Source organism: Lepeophtheirus salmonis, chromosome 5, assembly GCF_016086655.4.
Source record: "Lepeophtheirus salmonis chromosome 5, UVic_Lsal_1.4, whole genome shotgun sequence".
NCBI classification, from domain to species: Eukaryota; Metazoa; Arthropoda; class Copepoda; order Siphonostomatoida; family Caligidae; genus Lepeophtheirus; species Lepeophtheirus salmonis.
The window spans coordinates 68,125,747-68,141,088 of NC_052135.2; the positions used below are offsets into that span (position 1 = coordinate 68,125,747).

General features: G+C 29.5%; 1 protein-coding gene across 1 annotated transcript in view; it reads left to right on the forward strand.

The window, feature by feature from the left end:
- The window catches only part of LOC121118468 (potassium voltage-gated channel protein Shaw), a 275,596-nt gene that overhangs the window by 139,041 nt on the left and 121,213 nt on the right, over nucleotides 1-15,342 (forward strand). Inside the window, exon 5 of the mRNA XM_040713050.2 lies at nucleotides 2,965-3,144. Coding sequence (XP_040568984.1) covers nucleotides 2,965-3,144 — 180 coding nt within the window. The remainder of the gene's footprint in view (nucleotides 1-2,964; nucleotides 3,145-15,342) is intronic.

The following is a 15,342-nucleotide window of genomic DNA, read 5'->3' on the forward strand; positions in this document are numbered from 1 at the left end:
GTATTCATGGATTGAAATTTAATTAAATCTTGTTTTACAGAGAACAGTTATCTGCTATTAAATTAAACATTAGTCGACATTTGGGGAAAATAGTGTATAACCAAAAAACAAAGAAATAATAAATATCGCAAAGATGGTGCAGTTTGGTTAAATTGTCTTAATAAACAAATAAGTAAGCAAACTACTATTAAACACAAGATTGTGCCACTAAACTCGGGTTTGTATACTAAATTACAAATAATCAAGCAGTTATCATAGTTATTGGCAAAGTTGTATCAAATATAACCTAGAAATCGTGTTTAATCAAATAATAATATATAGGCGGAAAGATTTTAAAGTTAAATATTTTGCGTATTCAATGTATTTGATTAGTATTTATTAATAATACAAATGTAATCAGTTTATACTTATTTATATTTAATTTATGAACTGTTTCTGCCTTTGAATTATGCATTACTTCTCACAACTACTCAAATGTCGATGGCTTAAATAAATGTGATTTTTAGGCAGTGGGAGTACCAAGACCTCCATTTTGTTGTATAGTGTATTTGGATGTTTATGTCTCAGTGAAGTCCAACTTTTATAATAATAACGCCAATGGGTTAAATAATGTAGAAAGGATGACTATACAAAAATTACATCTAATCAAAGTGAAAATTGTTTCAATCTACTTTTGCCATGAACTTCATTCTGAAGGTTTCACAACATGGCTTTATTAGAGCAAATCTAAGTATGTAATCTGTTGTAGAGGTAAAATTAAGACAAATTTCCCCTTGAGTTTAAAGAGGGGTATTAATATGTTCGTGACTTATGAACTCAGTTAGGCATATTATGGCTTATTACTTCTTACATGAAACAATTTCTTTAGAACATGATGAACTTTTAATAAATAGCAATTGACTTATGAAATGCCTCAATCTAAAACTAAAGACACTGTTTAAAAAAAACTCCTTGATAATTAACTGTTTGTATATAAGTGTGTTACATATATACAATATATGACTGTAAATAACTATGTTTCTAAAATATATTTTTTGTGCCTTCAAAAATAAATAGATAAGTTTAATCAATAATTTTGTACATTTGTTGTATATAAGAGGGCTATACGTAGAATAAACATTGTAATATAATGTGGAGTAATCAATCAGAAGGTTACAAACGTCAATTTCAATTATCAAAAGTTTTTCTTTGAACCCCATGTAACTTTTTTTCAAACCCTGATGCAATTAATTCCCTGGAGTGTTTAGCTACCCCGCTATTGAAATAAATGTGTAGTAATATAAATCTGTATTAATCCTAACTATTTGTTACTCGGGGAAGATGTGACCTACATTTATAGTTATAATATTGTCTACTTACATTATAAACGTCTTGTAAATTGCATTATTGTTTGAGCTGGAATGTTTATAGATGATTATTACAACTTATTATCTTAGCATTCTATAAATATGCCCTTCTTTAGTCATTTTTTGACCAATGACTTGAATTTTTATGTTCCAAGAGAATAAATTATTTTGTATCAGCAAACAAAGAGTATTATAATTTACAGTGATCTCTGTCAGCAGATATGTCGTCTTTCAAATTGACCATATGTGAGAAGTAAACAAAGAAATAGTGTACTATTAAAAGAAGAAAAGGAGAAAACTTGATTTTTCTTTTTCTAGATAGTATTGTTTTATAAGCAAGGCAAGGCTATGGTTTTAGCAGGAAACTTTACCATTTTTTGTCAAAAATTAAAAAAAAAAACATTCATAATTGCTTATAACATCTAGTTTAATTTGAATAGATTTTTAAGCAAAGTTATTGCATTTCAAGACCAATAAGATCCCTTAAAAATAACAAAGGAGGAAATTTGATTCTATGGATGTAAAAAAATTGAAGTTGGTAAAATAAGGTTCTTAGCCAATTGATCAATCAGGATGTTTTTCATTTTATATATTAATTATTGGATCCTTCGAATTTGACGTCATTATTATTTGTATACATTATTTATATTATAACTATTAGTTATGATTATTATTTGTCAATTCGTTCTTCATCTGCTAATGATATCTCTGATATCTGATTGACTTTGTAGCATGGAATAGTCATATTTCTTTATGTGAATGTCGGAAAAGAATGTAGAATTGACAATGGTTAATCCTTTTCTGAGACTCCTGCATAAATTAAGAGAAAAAAACTCTGTATCTTAATTGGTTAAACTATAGGAGTCATTAATAGGGCTATGAGTTCGGAAATTTTACTGGTTTGGATATGAAAGCTAAAAAGATAAAGTTCAAAATTAGCGGACAGAGAGTTTGTCTGATAACTTTTTACTTTCCCCGTGGCTATAGAGATATCTACAGTTCAGAGAATTTATACCTACCCAGTATTTGAAAACTGGGTTCACACAAAGACAACATAATTTGACTGGCAATCCATATAATAACCCGTAAAATCGAGTTTTTTACTTAAAAATTGAAAGGTTTCAACATTTTCTTGATAGTTTAATAAAAATATCCATAAAAAAGATGTTTATTAAGGAAGAGTTGTAACTCATAATGCATAAAAGTTAAAAACTATATTATAAACCACTCTCAACTTCCTTGTCTTGATTTGATTTAAAATATATGATGAGGACTCAAAAATGAGAGAATTATAAAAGCAAACAAACACACTAACAAAGCCCTTGCCCAAAGCTATAAATAAAGTAATGAAACTTGTCTTTTGTCTTTTTAGCTGGAGTAGATTACTTGCCTTATTAGTATCAATTTTTCTCACGCAAGACCCCTTTATCAGTTTGTGTTATTTCCTGTCATAACCTATGCAACATTTCTTCCCCTTCCAGAATTCACCTTGTTAATTTAATTAAAAGAGTGAGTGAGATCATAAAGATCAACAAATATTAATCACGTGGTCTTCACTTCGCCACTTAGTTTCTTGTATATCCTTATATTAAACTTTTTTTTTTTTTGACTTTTTCAGGCAACACTTACCATTTTGGATAAATTGGACATTGAGAAAGAGAATCCAACCGAGGAAGAGATTGCCCGTAAATTTGGTTGGGAAGAAGATTACGTACAAAATGATTTGTCATTTTGGCAGAAAACAAAGCCCAAAGTCTGGGCATTATTTGATGAGCCTCATTCGTCCACTTGTGCAAAAGTAAGTTATTTATTTATATACTATGAATACGTACATTGGAAAAAAAAGTATAAGTTTTTTAATCAATGTTCGTTTATCTATAATATAATAATTTTAACAAGAAAATTTTGGCAGTTTCAAAACCCGATAATGTGATTTTTTTTTTAGTTTTTTGTAATTTTTTTTTAATGTAACTTTTTTCTTAATATATATATTCAAATATTTCAATCAAATTACACGTATGTGTTAATTATGTGTGTACAAAGTATAAAAAAGGTTCAGGCATAAGTCTCAGCCAAATTTAGGTACATACGAGGATTCCTTTGAGCAATATGGTTTGGAAAATTAAAGAATATATATCTTAATCGATAACATAGGCAATAAAGTATATCTAATCATTTTGTTGGGATATATGCATAGGAGAAAAAAAAAGTCAGTCAATTGTTACAAAGTAAATATTTGATGAAGAGAGTGAATACAAGTTAAACAAAGCAGTAAGATTTAAAATTGGAAAAAAAGGTATACAGATAAGTATATACATACTATAATATGTATAATGTATAGAAGGGATGGGTTCCGGGTACAAAGTAATTTCTTATTCACAGAGAACTTTACTTCAACATTAGTGCTCTGGCGGACTCGACAGGCTTTGGACTCCAATTGCCACTACATGTTGAAGTCCAGTGGTTTTAGGACTGTGCTCTAAAGTAGTCAGAATTTATCAAAATAATCAATAACAAAACCTCTAATACCCTTCATACGGAATTTTTGATGCGTTTTAGTCAAGAATAGCCTCTCATTAAAACCTTTTTGACTTCACTTACACCACCACAGCAGACTCCAATTGTCACTACATGTTGAAGTCCAGTGGTTTAAGGTATGTGCTCTAAAGTAGTCAGAATTTATAAAAAAAAGTCAATAACAAAACCTCAAAAACCCTTCATACGGAATTTTATGATGTATTTTCGTCAAGAATAGCCTCTCATTAAAACCTTTTTGATTTCCCTTACACCACTTCAGTAGACTCTAATTGTCACTACAATTTGAAGTCCAGTGGTTTAAGGTATGTGCTCTAAAGTAGTCAGAATTTAATAAAAAAAAGTAATTAACAAAACCTCTAAAACCCTTCATACGGAATTTTTGATGCGTTTTAGTCAAGAATAGCCTCTCATTAAAACCTTTTTGACTTCACTTACACCATCCCTGCAGCCATGGCGACCTTTTACACGTTATACAGGTCTAGAGACATCTTTTTTGTGAATTTGGACATAATGTTGCCGGGTTGCCCTTAAAAAATTATTTAACAGCTTCAGGGATTATCATGACTGGCTTACCTGATAGAGAACAATCCTTGAGGCCGGATACATCTTCTAGACTCTTCTAAACGTTGTAAATGGTGTACCAGTGGACCCTGAGTTGTTTAACGATGGCCAAAGTGTCATGATCTTAGCATCAAAGTTGTAATCACCAACTTTTTGCTTTCCATCTTTGTTCAGAAGTGAGATATATTTTTTTACAAAATCTTGTTTAAACGATATCAACAAAAGCTTGTGATAAATTTGCACCAATTTATTAATAAAACTCTTTACGCCTCAAAATCAAACAGTTAAGACGGGAGCTGCAAGACTTATTCACTAACTATACTTTTTTGGGAACTTGGCAAATGTAGTTAATTTACATTTAGACCCAAATAGAACCGGATATTTAGCCTGGTATAAAAATACTCGTGAGAAATTTTTGTTCATTCTGTATTAACATATCTTTCCAAAAGGAAAATTCCGTAGACACTCAAAATATTATAAAAAGCAGCTGCTGTTAAGAAGGGTCTTAGAAAGTAAGTCCTGCTCCTTCTCTCATCGAACTCCATACAAATCCCACGTATTGATGAGTGATAAGCATAGGCGCCACAACAGGAGGAGTATCTGCCTCTCTTAATGAAAGACAGTAACAATGAAAAGTTGAGTAAATATGTTGTTAGCAGTATATGACGTCATTTATATGGAACTCCCCAACCCACACCTATACACTTTTTTTAAATACATATGATGACGTCATAGAAAACAATCTATTACTTTGTATATAAGTTTTACAGTTGCACTCATACAAAAAGAGACGTGTTGAAAATTATCCAACAATAATGAAAGATATTTGAGAAATATTTTCATATCTTTAGAATACGTTAAACAATTTTTTTTTTTAAATAAAATCCAAATACAAGCTAAATAGTCTCCTCAGATAAGCATAGTATATTGATATTTAAATCTAATTTGAGTAAAAGGATCTAGAAATACTTAATAATAAGCTTTTAAAACTTTCAAATTTAATTAAATAAAGGAAATTTTCCGAATGACCAGTTTTCCCCGAGGTAAATATATATATATATACTATTTATAACAAATAATCATTTCTGAAAACTAAGATAAGAAGCATTATTATAAATTTCGGGATGTATAATATCCCAGTTCACTCACAGAGTGTTAAACATCAACTTCTATTTTATTATTTGTAATACTTTATTAAACTGTGCAAAAGCAAAACAAAAATTTTATATCAATAGAAAAAAAATGTTTAAAAAAGATACCCCATTTTTTTCTATATTCATGAAGCAATCAAGATATTCGTACATTTAATATAAACACATGATTTGAAATGCATTTCTTACATATTTCGTTAATTTATGCTCTGTGATAATGTTTCAGAGCGATATTCGCTACTTCAGAAGAAGAAGAAATATAAAGGTATATATATATATTGGCAGTTCGACATAGATTAAAATCTTCATTTTTCAACAATAAACGTCAGCATTGGCAAATGGTTGAAACAAATATACAGTAATATATTGAGATACGATTCCCACAACAAATAAATTTTTACTGATGCTTAATGCTTCATTTTTTGACTTAAAAACTCCACTCCAGGAACGAATTAAACTCATTCTACATATTATTTTATCTCTGTGGTATTATAATTTCAACGTTAGATAAAAACAAAAAGATGAATACATACTCTTAAAGTTGTAGATTCTAAGCAGTTTTTTACGTGTGAGAGTGTCTTTCTTATTGCCAACCTGAACAATGCTTTACATTACAGAAAGCTCATACCAGAATTAAGTCTTGTATGGCTACAGAAGATAATATATCAAATAAATATATAATTAACAGTCTTTATATGTCGTTAACTGTACACTTTTGCACTATTTTTTTTGTCCTTTGAATTAATTTTGACTCAACCTCAAGTAACATAAAACAATTCACTCCGAAATGTAACATATAAAAGTATGACTTGCACCTTTTGTCTTAAATTCTATGACTTGACTCAAGTGCATTGAGTATTACACATCCCTAATTGAATGCCGTCCTTTCACTCAAGTCTTATCTTTCATTTCTTCGAATTTAAACTCACAAATGACCCTACAACCTTGACCATTCATATCTCAATGAAACTTTTCCGATAAGTAGTTTACTCCAAAGATATTGTATAATTCCGGATAATAATTTTTTTAAAACAATATAAACTCAATTTTTTGGATATAACTTTTTATAAACACTTTTAATTTTTGTTAATTCATTAACTTAAAGTCGTTGGTTTTCATTGATTTATGACTGTTATCCTAAGGATCTTGTTTATAAATTATTAAATAAATTGATAGAATTTTATATCCAAAATGAAGTTATAAAATTTATTAGAAAAAAATAACCTTTGAAAGATTCGATCCACTCATTTTGATGAATGATTAGGAATACTACTTTTTAGATATAACTAAGTATTGAATTAAGAAAGATAAAAAAAACCAGATATTTAACAAGAGAGTACCCTTGTGGTAGACTATTAATCTAAAAAATGTCATCAAAATATGAATTATCAAACTTGTCAAGTGTCATGTCTACGGTTTAAATATTTTCGTCCACAGTGATTATTATAATCTTATTTTATTTATTGTAAGCTTATTTCAATTGGTAAAAGATCATATTTTCCTTGGTGTCATATTATATCCTAATATTTGACCATTCTTATTCATGTATTAAAAAAATTGGTCACTTGTCTCATTTTAAAACTTTTTTAATAAACGTTATTTTTTAAGAATAAAAACTACAAATTATGATACATTACTTTTGTTCTTTCAAACCCTGAACAGCAAATATTAATGAGTAATTTAAACGATTTTATAATGAACACTTTTTCCAAAACAAATTATAGTCCGTAAAGTTATCCTTTTTGTAATCTTCTTGTAAAATAAACCATCTTCGCTTCTCCATTTTCCCAAATAAAAGTATTGGAACGAATAAATAAACTATAGTTTTATATACAATGTACATAAATCAGTTCACTTTATCAAGATAAGGTAACAAACTTTCTATTCATTTTTAATATTTGACAATAAATGTTTTTTATTCATTGGCATCTTTTTTATTTCATAATACTCTTGCCGTTAACAAAATTAATGGATTTATACAGAGTTTTCACTACTTTAAATGTACCTTAAATGAAATATAGACTTGGCTCGAAAGGGAGCTTTCGTAAGTGAAAGCCTTTTCGTATTATTTCTTCATAAATATTTTTTTTAAAACTTAAGAGTAGTATATAATACATTTTATCCAAGTTTTTAAGAGAGTTATTTGTGCCTTTAGGGCTGAAAAGTAACTATGTAAGCTCAAGACATGGAAGTTGGTAATATATTTTGCTACCCTTTATGAGTGAAAAGATCAAATGAAGAGAAAATACAATATGAGCTCGTTAACACAAGAGCAAACAAGCCTGAATTTTTTCAGAAATGAGTGAAAGGCCCCTTCTGAAAAAAAATCTCTTGAGGGAAATTTAAAATGGGGAAGCTAATTCTTCCTTAACTAAAATTTTGATAGTGGATTAAATTACAATATATAGAAATCATTTATCTTTTTCAAACTAATATTTTGCAATTTTAGTATGATTTTAAAATATTTAATTGATAGATTAACTTAAACTTAAAGTTAAAATAGCTATTCTATGTATAGCTAACATTCCTAGGTAGACAAAGATAGTTTCTATGTATACTTTCTTTTTCTAAAACAAAATAGAAACATTTTAGAGGAACACCATAAAATCTATTCTTGTAAAGAATAAACCATGTCGAAGAAATAGAAACAAACAATCATCATACTAACAGCTTGACTAGGATTTAACAGAATTTATCTGTTATTATATACAAGTAGCTATAAGAGTCAATAAAAAACATTTTTTTTACTCCGTATTTTGAAAGAATGTAGTCACATTTCGATCCTCTATTTTACTCTCATGTGATTTTAACGAGGACCTATACTATTAAACTATTTGAACAAATGTAACCTATGTGTGACTTTTTTATTTCATGATAATGCAAAGACTTTATTAAGAAAAGTTTTTTCCTCAAGAATTAAATAATAATGACAACAGCTTTGAAAAAAAAAAACATAACTATGTATGTAGTTTAGGTTATAATTAATATAATTGTAGTAAAAAAGTAATATTTTTCTAGAATTATGACTATTAAAATACATTTCTAATGGGAGAAAGATAGGTCAAACGGCAGGGATCCGTGTACTCAGTAGCTTAGTATCTAATGTATGAATTTGTTTTAGAGTGTTGTCCTTGAAGATATAATGAACATTTTAAAATTACATAACCAATTTATTTTAACATTCCCAAAATTACATAATCAAATTTTCCCAAAACTTTGAAAATATATCCACTCTTCCAACAAACAACTTTTAAAATATTTTTAATTAAAATGAATATGAGGTAAAAGCGCCTCAGACACAAATTTGCCTTTGAAAATCATAAGGCTTACTTTCATTATGTAAAGCCCATGACGAATTGCAAATAAACTCCCTTTACATACAGTTTATTGTATAAAAAGCATATCTTGAAGGTCTAATCTTGTCTCTTCAGAAAATGTTTTTTGTCAATTTATCTTTCCTAAAAGAAGTTATTTATCAACTTAGTCATTTGTCACTTGAGACAAGGTATATAATTTATCATTTTTCGACTGTGTCAGGCAGATTTGAATAAAACAAGATAAATCAGTTGAATGCGTTGTGTGCCTGATACCTATCAACATTGAACACTCAGTGCTAGAGTTGTGTCACTGATTATTTAGGACTGGGGACCATGCTATAGTCAAATAAGGTATCATCTTCACCAGTTTTACTTGTAGATCCTTTAAAATTATATAATCGATCCATCATCACGTGATTACGGACATTTACCCTTTCTTTAATTATTCCTTTATATAACAGTATAAATTATATAACCAAGTCAAACAATAATATTTCCGTAAATTATTGCATTAAGATGAAAACTGGAATATATTTGTTTGCAAGATATGTGGAAGGCTCTTAATAAATATCCTATATATCTTATTTTGATTAATAAAGGATTGAAATTTTTCGGGGAAGTTCAAGGACGACGGTTATGGACTGGTACCAAGGATCCTAAGGACCCGTCCGAAGACTTGACTATAGCGAATAAATGAGGATTGAAATTTTTTTACTCCATGCCTCTATATGCATATAGTGCTCATACCCTTTGGACTTTTTCGGTGCTTCAAAATATTTAGAAGAGATAAATTTGTTTATCTTTAAATGATCTTTTGTGCATCAAATAACTTTCTTTGAAACCTGAATAATAAATTCTAAAGCTTGTTTATCAAATGATATCCCAAAAAGTTGATAAGATACACAAAAGATATTACAAGAATTCTTCTGTCTCTAAGGAAGATAAATACCCAAGGGAAGTAACAGAGAGGTGGAGTTTAATAAAAGGTTACCAACTGAGGAAAAAAATAATTGCCCGGCCAGTATTTTTTAAAGTCTATAATTGGCATCACTAGCTATTTCATATTACTAGTTAAAGTTGAAAAAAAGACGGCATCGATACCCTTGTGGTTGAAACTTGAACAATGTTATTTTTTTCCAAATTTTTTAATTTCTTGAGGTAAAAAAATCTAAGTATTAACCCTAATTTCAAGGCAAGTTATTTCCCAAGAACACACTGTGAGATCAGTAGGACAAGTTCAGAAAAGCACTATAGTGCTCCAAAGACTTCACTGATGTCAAAAAGAATGAAAAGAATAATAAGTCACACATATAAAGGGTGAGGACTCAAAAATGAGAAAATTTGAAAAGCCGTTTTCCCTTTTACATTTTTTTTGTGCCACTTTTATGGCAAACTTTTTGAAGAAAATTTGGAAATTAAACAATTTTCTAGACTTTTTATTCAATATGTCCTTGAATTATCGCTTTAAAACAGGGACACATTTGGCTTTGATGAAGTTTGAGGTCAAATTGTTTCACTCCTGAGTGATCACAGCCTACAGAGCATCGACATTCAATCGAGAAGTCTTGTTCATCTTGCCCCCATAGACGTACCAAACAGTGAAGTCCAGGGGGTTCATATCGGGTGAAGACAAAGGACAGAAGTCTGCCGGCCAGAAAGCAGCCTCGTTCTGACTGCAGAACATGGTGCACCTTCTTGGACGTGTTTGCCGGGGAGCCATTTTGGATAAGCTCATATTTGTTCCTTGGTAATGTGCTCTTCAACCATGGTACCTGAGAACCTTGTAGTAGACGTCTCTGTTGACTTTCTCGTTGGCCGCGAAGAAAAAGGGAGGCATCTTGCTGCCGTCAGGTACTACGACGCCGAGGACCATGATATGTGCTGGATGTTTGGTCCGGAAGGTTCCCTAGACCTCATCTCTTGATTAAGATAAGGAGCGATCATATCTCATGTTCAGAAGAGCCTCCTCTGTGAAGATCCTCTTGTTGGATGTCAGCTTATACGTAGATGAGATCGCACACCCTCTGCCGTTTTGCATGTTGCTCGGATATTTATGATGCCCCCAAAAAAAAAAAAAAAAAAAATGAATCTTTTTGTCAGCTCTTTTGAATGTCGCTTAGTAAATAATTTTACGGATCCACCTATCTTTTTTATAGCACTTGAGTGTATATCCATATCTAAAATCTAAAAGACGATCCAAGATGGCCGCCACATAAAAGAAACATCTACTAGTATAGTAAGGAATAGTCTATCGTAGATGGGGTTTTAAAAGGCTTGTAAGCGATTTCTAGAAATCCTTTCATGAACTCAAAAGAAAGATGTATTTACTATAAGAAGACAACCTTGTCACTATTCGTAAAATATATCCAAGATCCCCTTAGCCTTCGAAAGACGTGTGGATCGGACATTGGACCATCACAGTTATATTTATAGTAATAAATTAATGATATACTTTTTTTTAATTTCTTAAATACATATTGGATAATAATAAAATAGTATAATATCCCATGTGATAATTTATGAGGAGAGTAACACTGAGAATTTGTTGGGTAGTTTTATTAGTAAGTCCTTGGTGTACTCACAATCATATTAAAATGGAGGTTCGACATCTAATTTAACTGCTTCCGGCTAATAATATAAAAAGCCTTAACAACTACAAGTCAACGACATCCAACACATCCTTTCAATTATATTATTTGTCATTTTTAAGGGGAAATTGCAATTGTTAGAATGTGCAACAATTTTTACTTTTTCCGAATGATTAGTTATAAGTTTGCTTTTGGCATGACGTAGACGTGAGATTACCTCACGTTTTAGTCTAATGTATATGTATATAAAAGAAACGGCTAAATGTAGAAAGCAAATGAAGAGAATTTAATATAAATGGAGTCAAAAAAATAATGATTTACTCCTTTATCTCCTAAAGAGTGTGAGAGAGAGAAACATGTTGACATGTACACCGTGTAACTTTTTATTATGAGTAAAAATAGGTAGGGAGTATATTTATTTCTTATAAAATCAAGATGTGACAAGGAATAATAATCATACTCATAATGGGAGACATATGATGTAAAAATAAAAAATTTAATGGACCTATTTTGTAAATATCATTTGATATTTGGAATAATAGATAACTAAAAAATAGGTTTAGTGAAAAAAAACTTAATTATTTTTCATATATTGGAATAAATCATTCTAATAATTGGTTAAATTATTGCTATATATCTATTAGACCGTATCGAAATGGATTGTTTTTATTTTCTTCTTTGTTTCATTAATACGGATTTCAATTCTGTCTGATACAATCATCCATTATTTTGTATATCAAATTATATTTAAGATAGAAGAAGTAGTAAAGCTAAAAAAGGAAAAAGTTGAATTTGAAGAATGGCTGCTGTAATACGAAACTCAGTAGTTTTTTTTTCTGATCCTAGATATACTTAATATAAGTTTCATGTTAAATTTGTGTGATTAGTATGGTCGTAAACTCACATCGCCAACTGCATTTATATTTCTTGCTTTTATATTGCAAAGTCCTTATTTTCTTGCTCAGAGCTTGAAAATAAAGATGAAATAGAACATGCTCAGAGAAACCATGTCTTGCACATTGTTCAATGTTATTTAAGCCATAGACCCCGAAAAAGAACATTAAATTTTTTAATCGTTTGATCTTTAATGTTGTTTCTTTTAATGACATTTTTTAGTATAATTTCAATCCAGAGTCATATATTGAAATGAAACAAATTTAAAGTAATGAAAACAATCCAGCGTACAAAAAAAAGATTATCTTGAAGACAACTCCTAGAAATGTGTTTAATCATACAAAAATCCAGTAAAATTATGGATCATATGATATATGGAAGACTTCTTACCCTTTTTATTTTTATTTAAATAGAATTCCTTAATAGGTAGTTAAATTGGAACAATTGATAAAATCTTTGATATAAAAAATTGATTTTAAGACATCTAAAAGTCATAATAAAACACTTTGACAAAAAGTGACATAAATGTTATGGAGTAGTATTTTTATGGGGACTGACAAAAAAACTTTCTAAATTAATGTGGACTTGTTTCCATTTATTTGTAGGCCATAGTGTATTTTTTGTAACTATCTTAAAGATTTAACCTTAAGCAATCTTTTATATTAAAATACAGACACAATCACACCTTTATTTCTTACAAAAAGTAGATATTCGATGAGGATTAAAGTATTTGCTTATGTCTAAGGAAACTATATAAAATGGAATTATTCATTTGTTTCACAATTATTTGATTGTAATAAATTATTGCTTAAACAAAAATACTATTATTTACTCTAAACCTTCTATTTGTCAATTGAAATATCACTATGCTTCTACCAAACATCAACAACGTTTATGTATTTTTTATCAACAGTGTATTTATCAAGTAGTATTTATTGTGTTCGAATCATCTCTTGTTTTTCCGAAAGATATATATATATATTACTACAAATGTTAAGAAGAACTAAAAACATTGACTAACTTCTTTATAATTATTTATTTTTTGTTGGAGGAAAGGCTAAGAGATAACATACACATTACAATATGTTAAAGAGAGTCCTTCAAATTATAACTTTAGAAGAGTTGCTATGTGACAAATAAATGGAATAAAATGAATATTTTTTTAAACAGTTATACCTAAAAAGTAATTATATATTTTTTTAATTGAAATTTTATTAAAATTATCAATATATTAGATAGAACAAAATAAATATTAAACAATATTTAAATACATCCAGAGGGATTTTGATAAAATTAATCATGATAAACGTTATACGTACATTAAATTAAGCCCCTTCAATATTGACCACTTACTTTTTTTTACAGATTCTATAAAATTATACTAAAAATTATACTAAAGACTACAAAATATGCGTACATAAAATACGAAAATAAAAAAATTTAGACAGACCATTAAACAATAACAAAATCTTTTGTTGTTCTTTTCCTCATCATTAGTTAACGACTAACTAAACATTTAAGGGTTGAGTAGAACTTACATGACTATTGTGAGAACAACATAACATTGTAGTTTGATTCGCTATCCTTGTAACGGTGAATCCTTCAGGAAAAAGCTGCGTATCTTGGTGCAGAAGCAATGAAAATTTTCTTTCAGAGAGTGAAAGCTTATCGGATATACAGAAATGAGGCAGCTAGCTATGTATGCTTTAACGCTAACTAAAGTAGAGTAAACAATTCTAGTATCCGGGGTAGCCTTTTCCTTCTCCTTGGACACTCCAAAAATAATGTAGGTAAACAAGTACTGGGGCGTTCATTCAAATAAAAAAGATCAACATTTAACGGGCAGATGGATTGAAGAGGAGACAATGCAAGGCATCTTGTAAATAAATGGATTATTGGGTTAAAAATCTTATCGCAGTACTTGCAGGGCAAGTTAAAGTAAATACAGGCCATCTACATTTGGAACTGAGCAATAAATTTCAAGTTCAAGAAGATGAATTTAGTTTTGATAAAAAAATGGATAATGGTCCAAGGGAAGCTGAAGTAACATCTTTAAATGCGAAGGTATACGGGGATTTATGAAACATAGCTGCCCTCAGTAGAGGATAATAAATTTTCAAGACTTAAGTATTGACTACTGTATTGTAATCCTATCATGATCGTTCAAATTTCTTTGGAAATAATCTCAAGCACAAGACTAATTGGGCTATTAAGATGTTTAAAGAATGACTTCGTTTTTTCACACGAATGAATAATATTCAAAGTAGAAACCAATTCATACATCGTAGAAGATTTCCACAGTATTAATTTGGAGGCAGCCCTAGAAATAGACATTTCAAACAGATGAGAATTTGATAAATATGTTTCTATTATAATGTATTGCTAGATTTTTCTATCGGAAAAGATTATTTTTCTGGATTACAGGACAAATCTATCATCATTTTCATGTATATTTTCGACTCAACCTGACCAAACTGAACTAGTCATCCCCCAATTGGTCTCATTTGCAATTTTTAGGGCATGAATATAACTTTGGAGAAATAATTTTTATAGCCAACCGTATTCATTTTGGATAGCAGTTTTGTATATTCAAATCTAATAGGTTTAGCAACAGTCAATATTAATGTTCAGTCTTTTGTATGTTTAATAATATTTAGCAATAATATATAAGTAAGCCTCTTCTTATTCTGGACTATAAACATCCCTCATATGGACATCCATAAATTATGACTTGATTTTATATATTATTATTTCAAGCTCCATGGACACAAGAATTACTCGTTGTAGACCCGTAGTGAGTGATGGATTCCAAGAGACATTCAAGAGAGTCCTACCGGCCAAGGACCAGTTGAAAGGGATTTTGTTGCCAGGGATGTCTTCCCGAACTCTTTTCAATCGATGAACACAGATCCCCAATTCGAGATTCTATTTTTAAGAGAGATTGCAT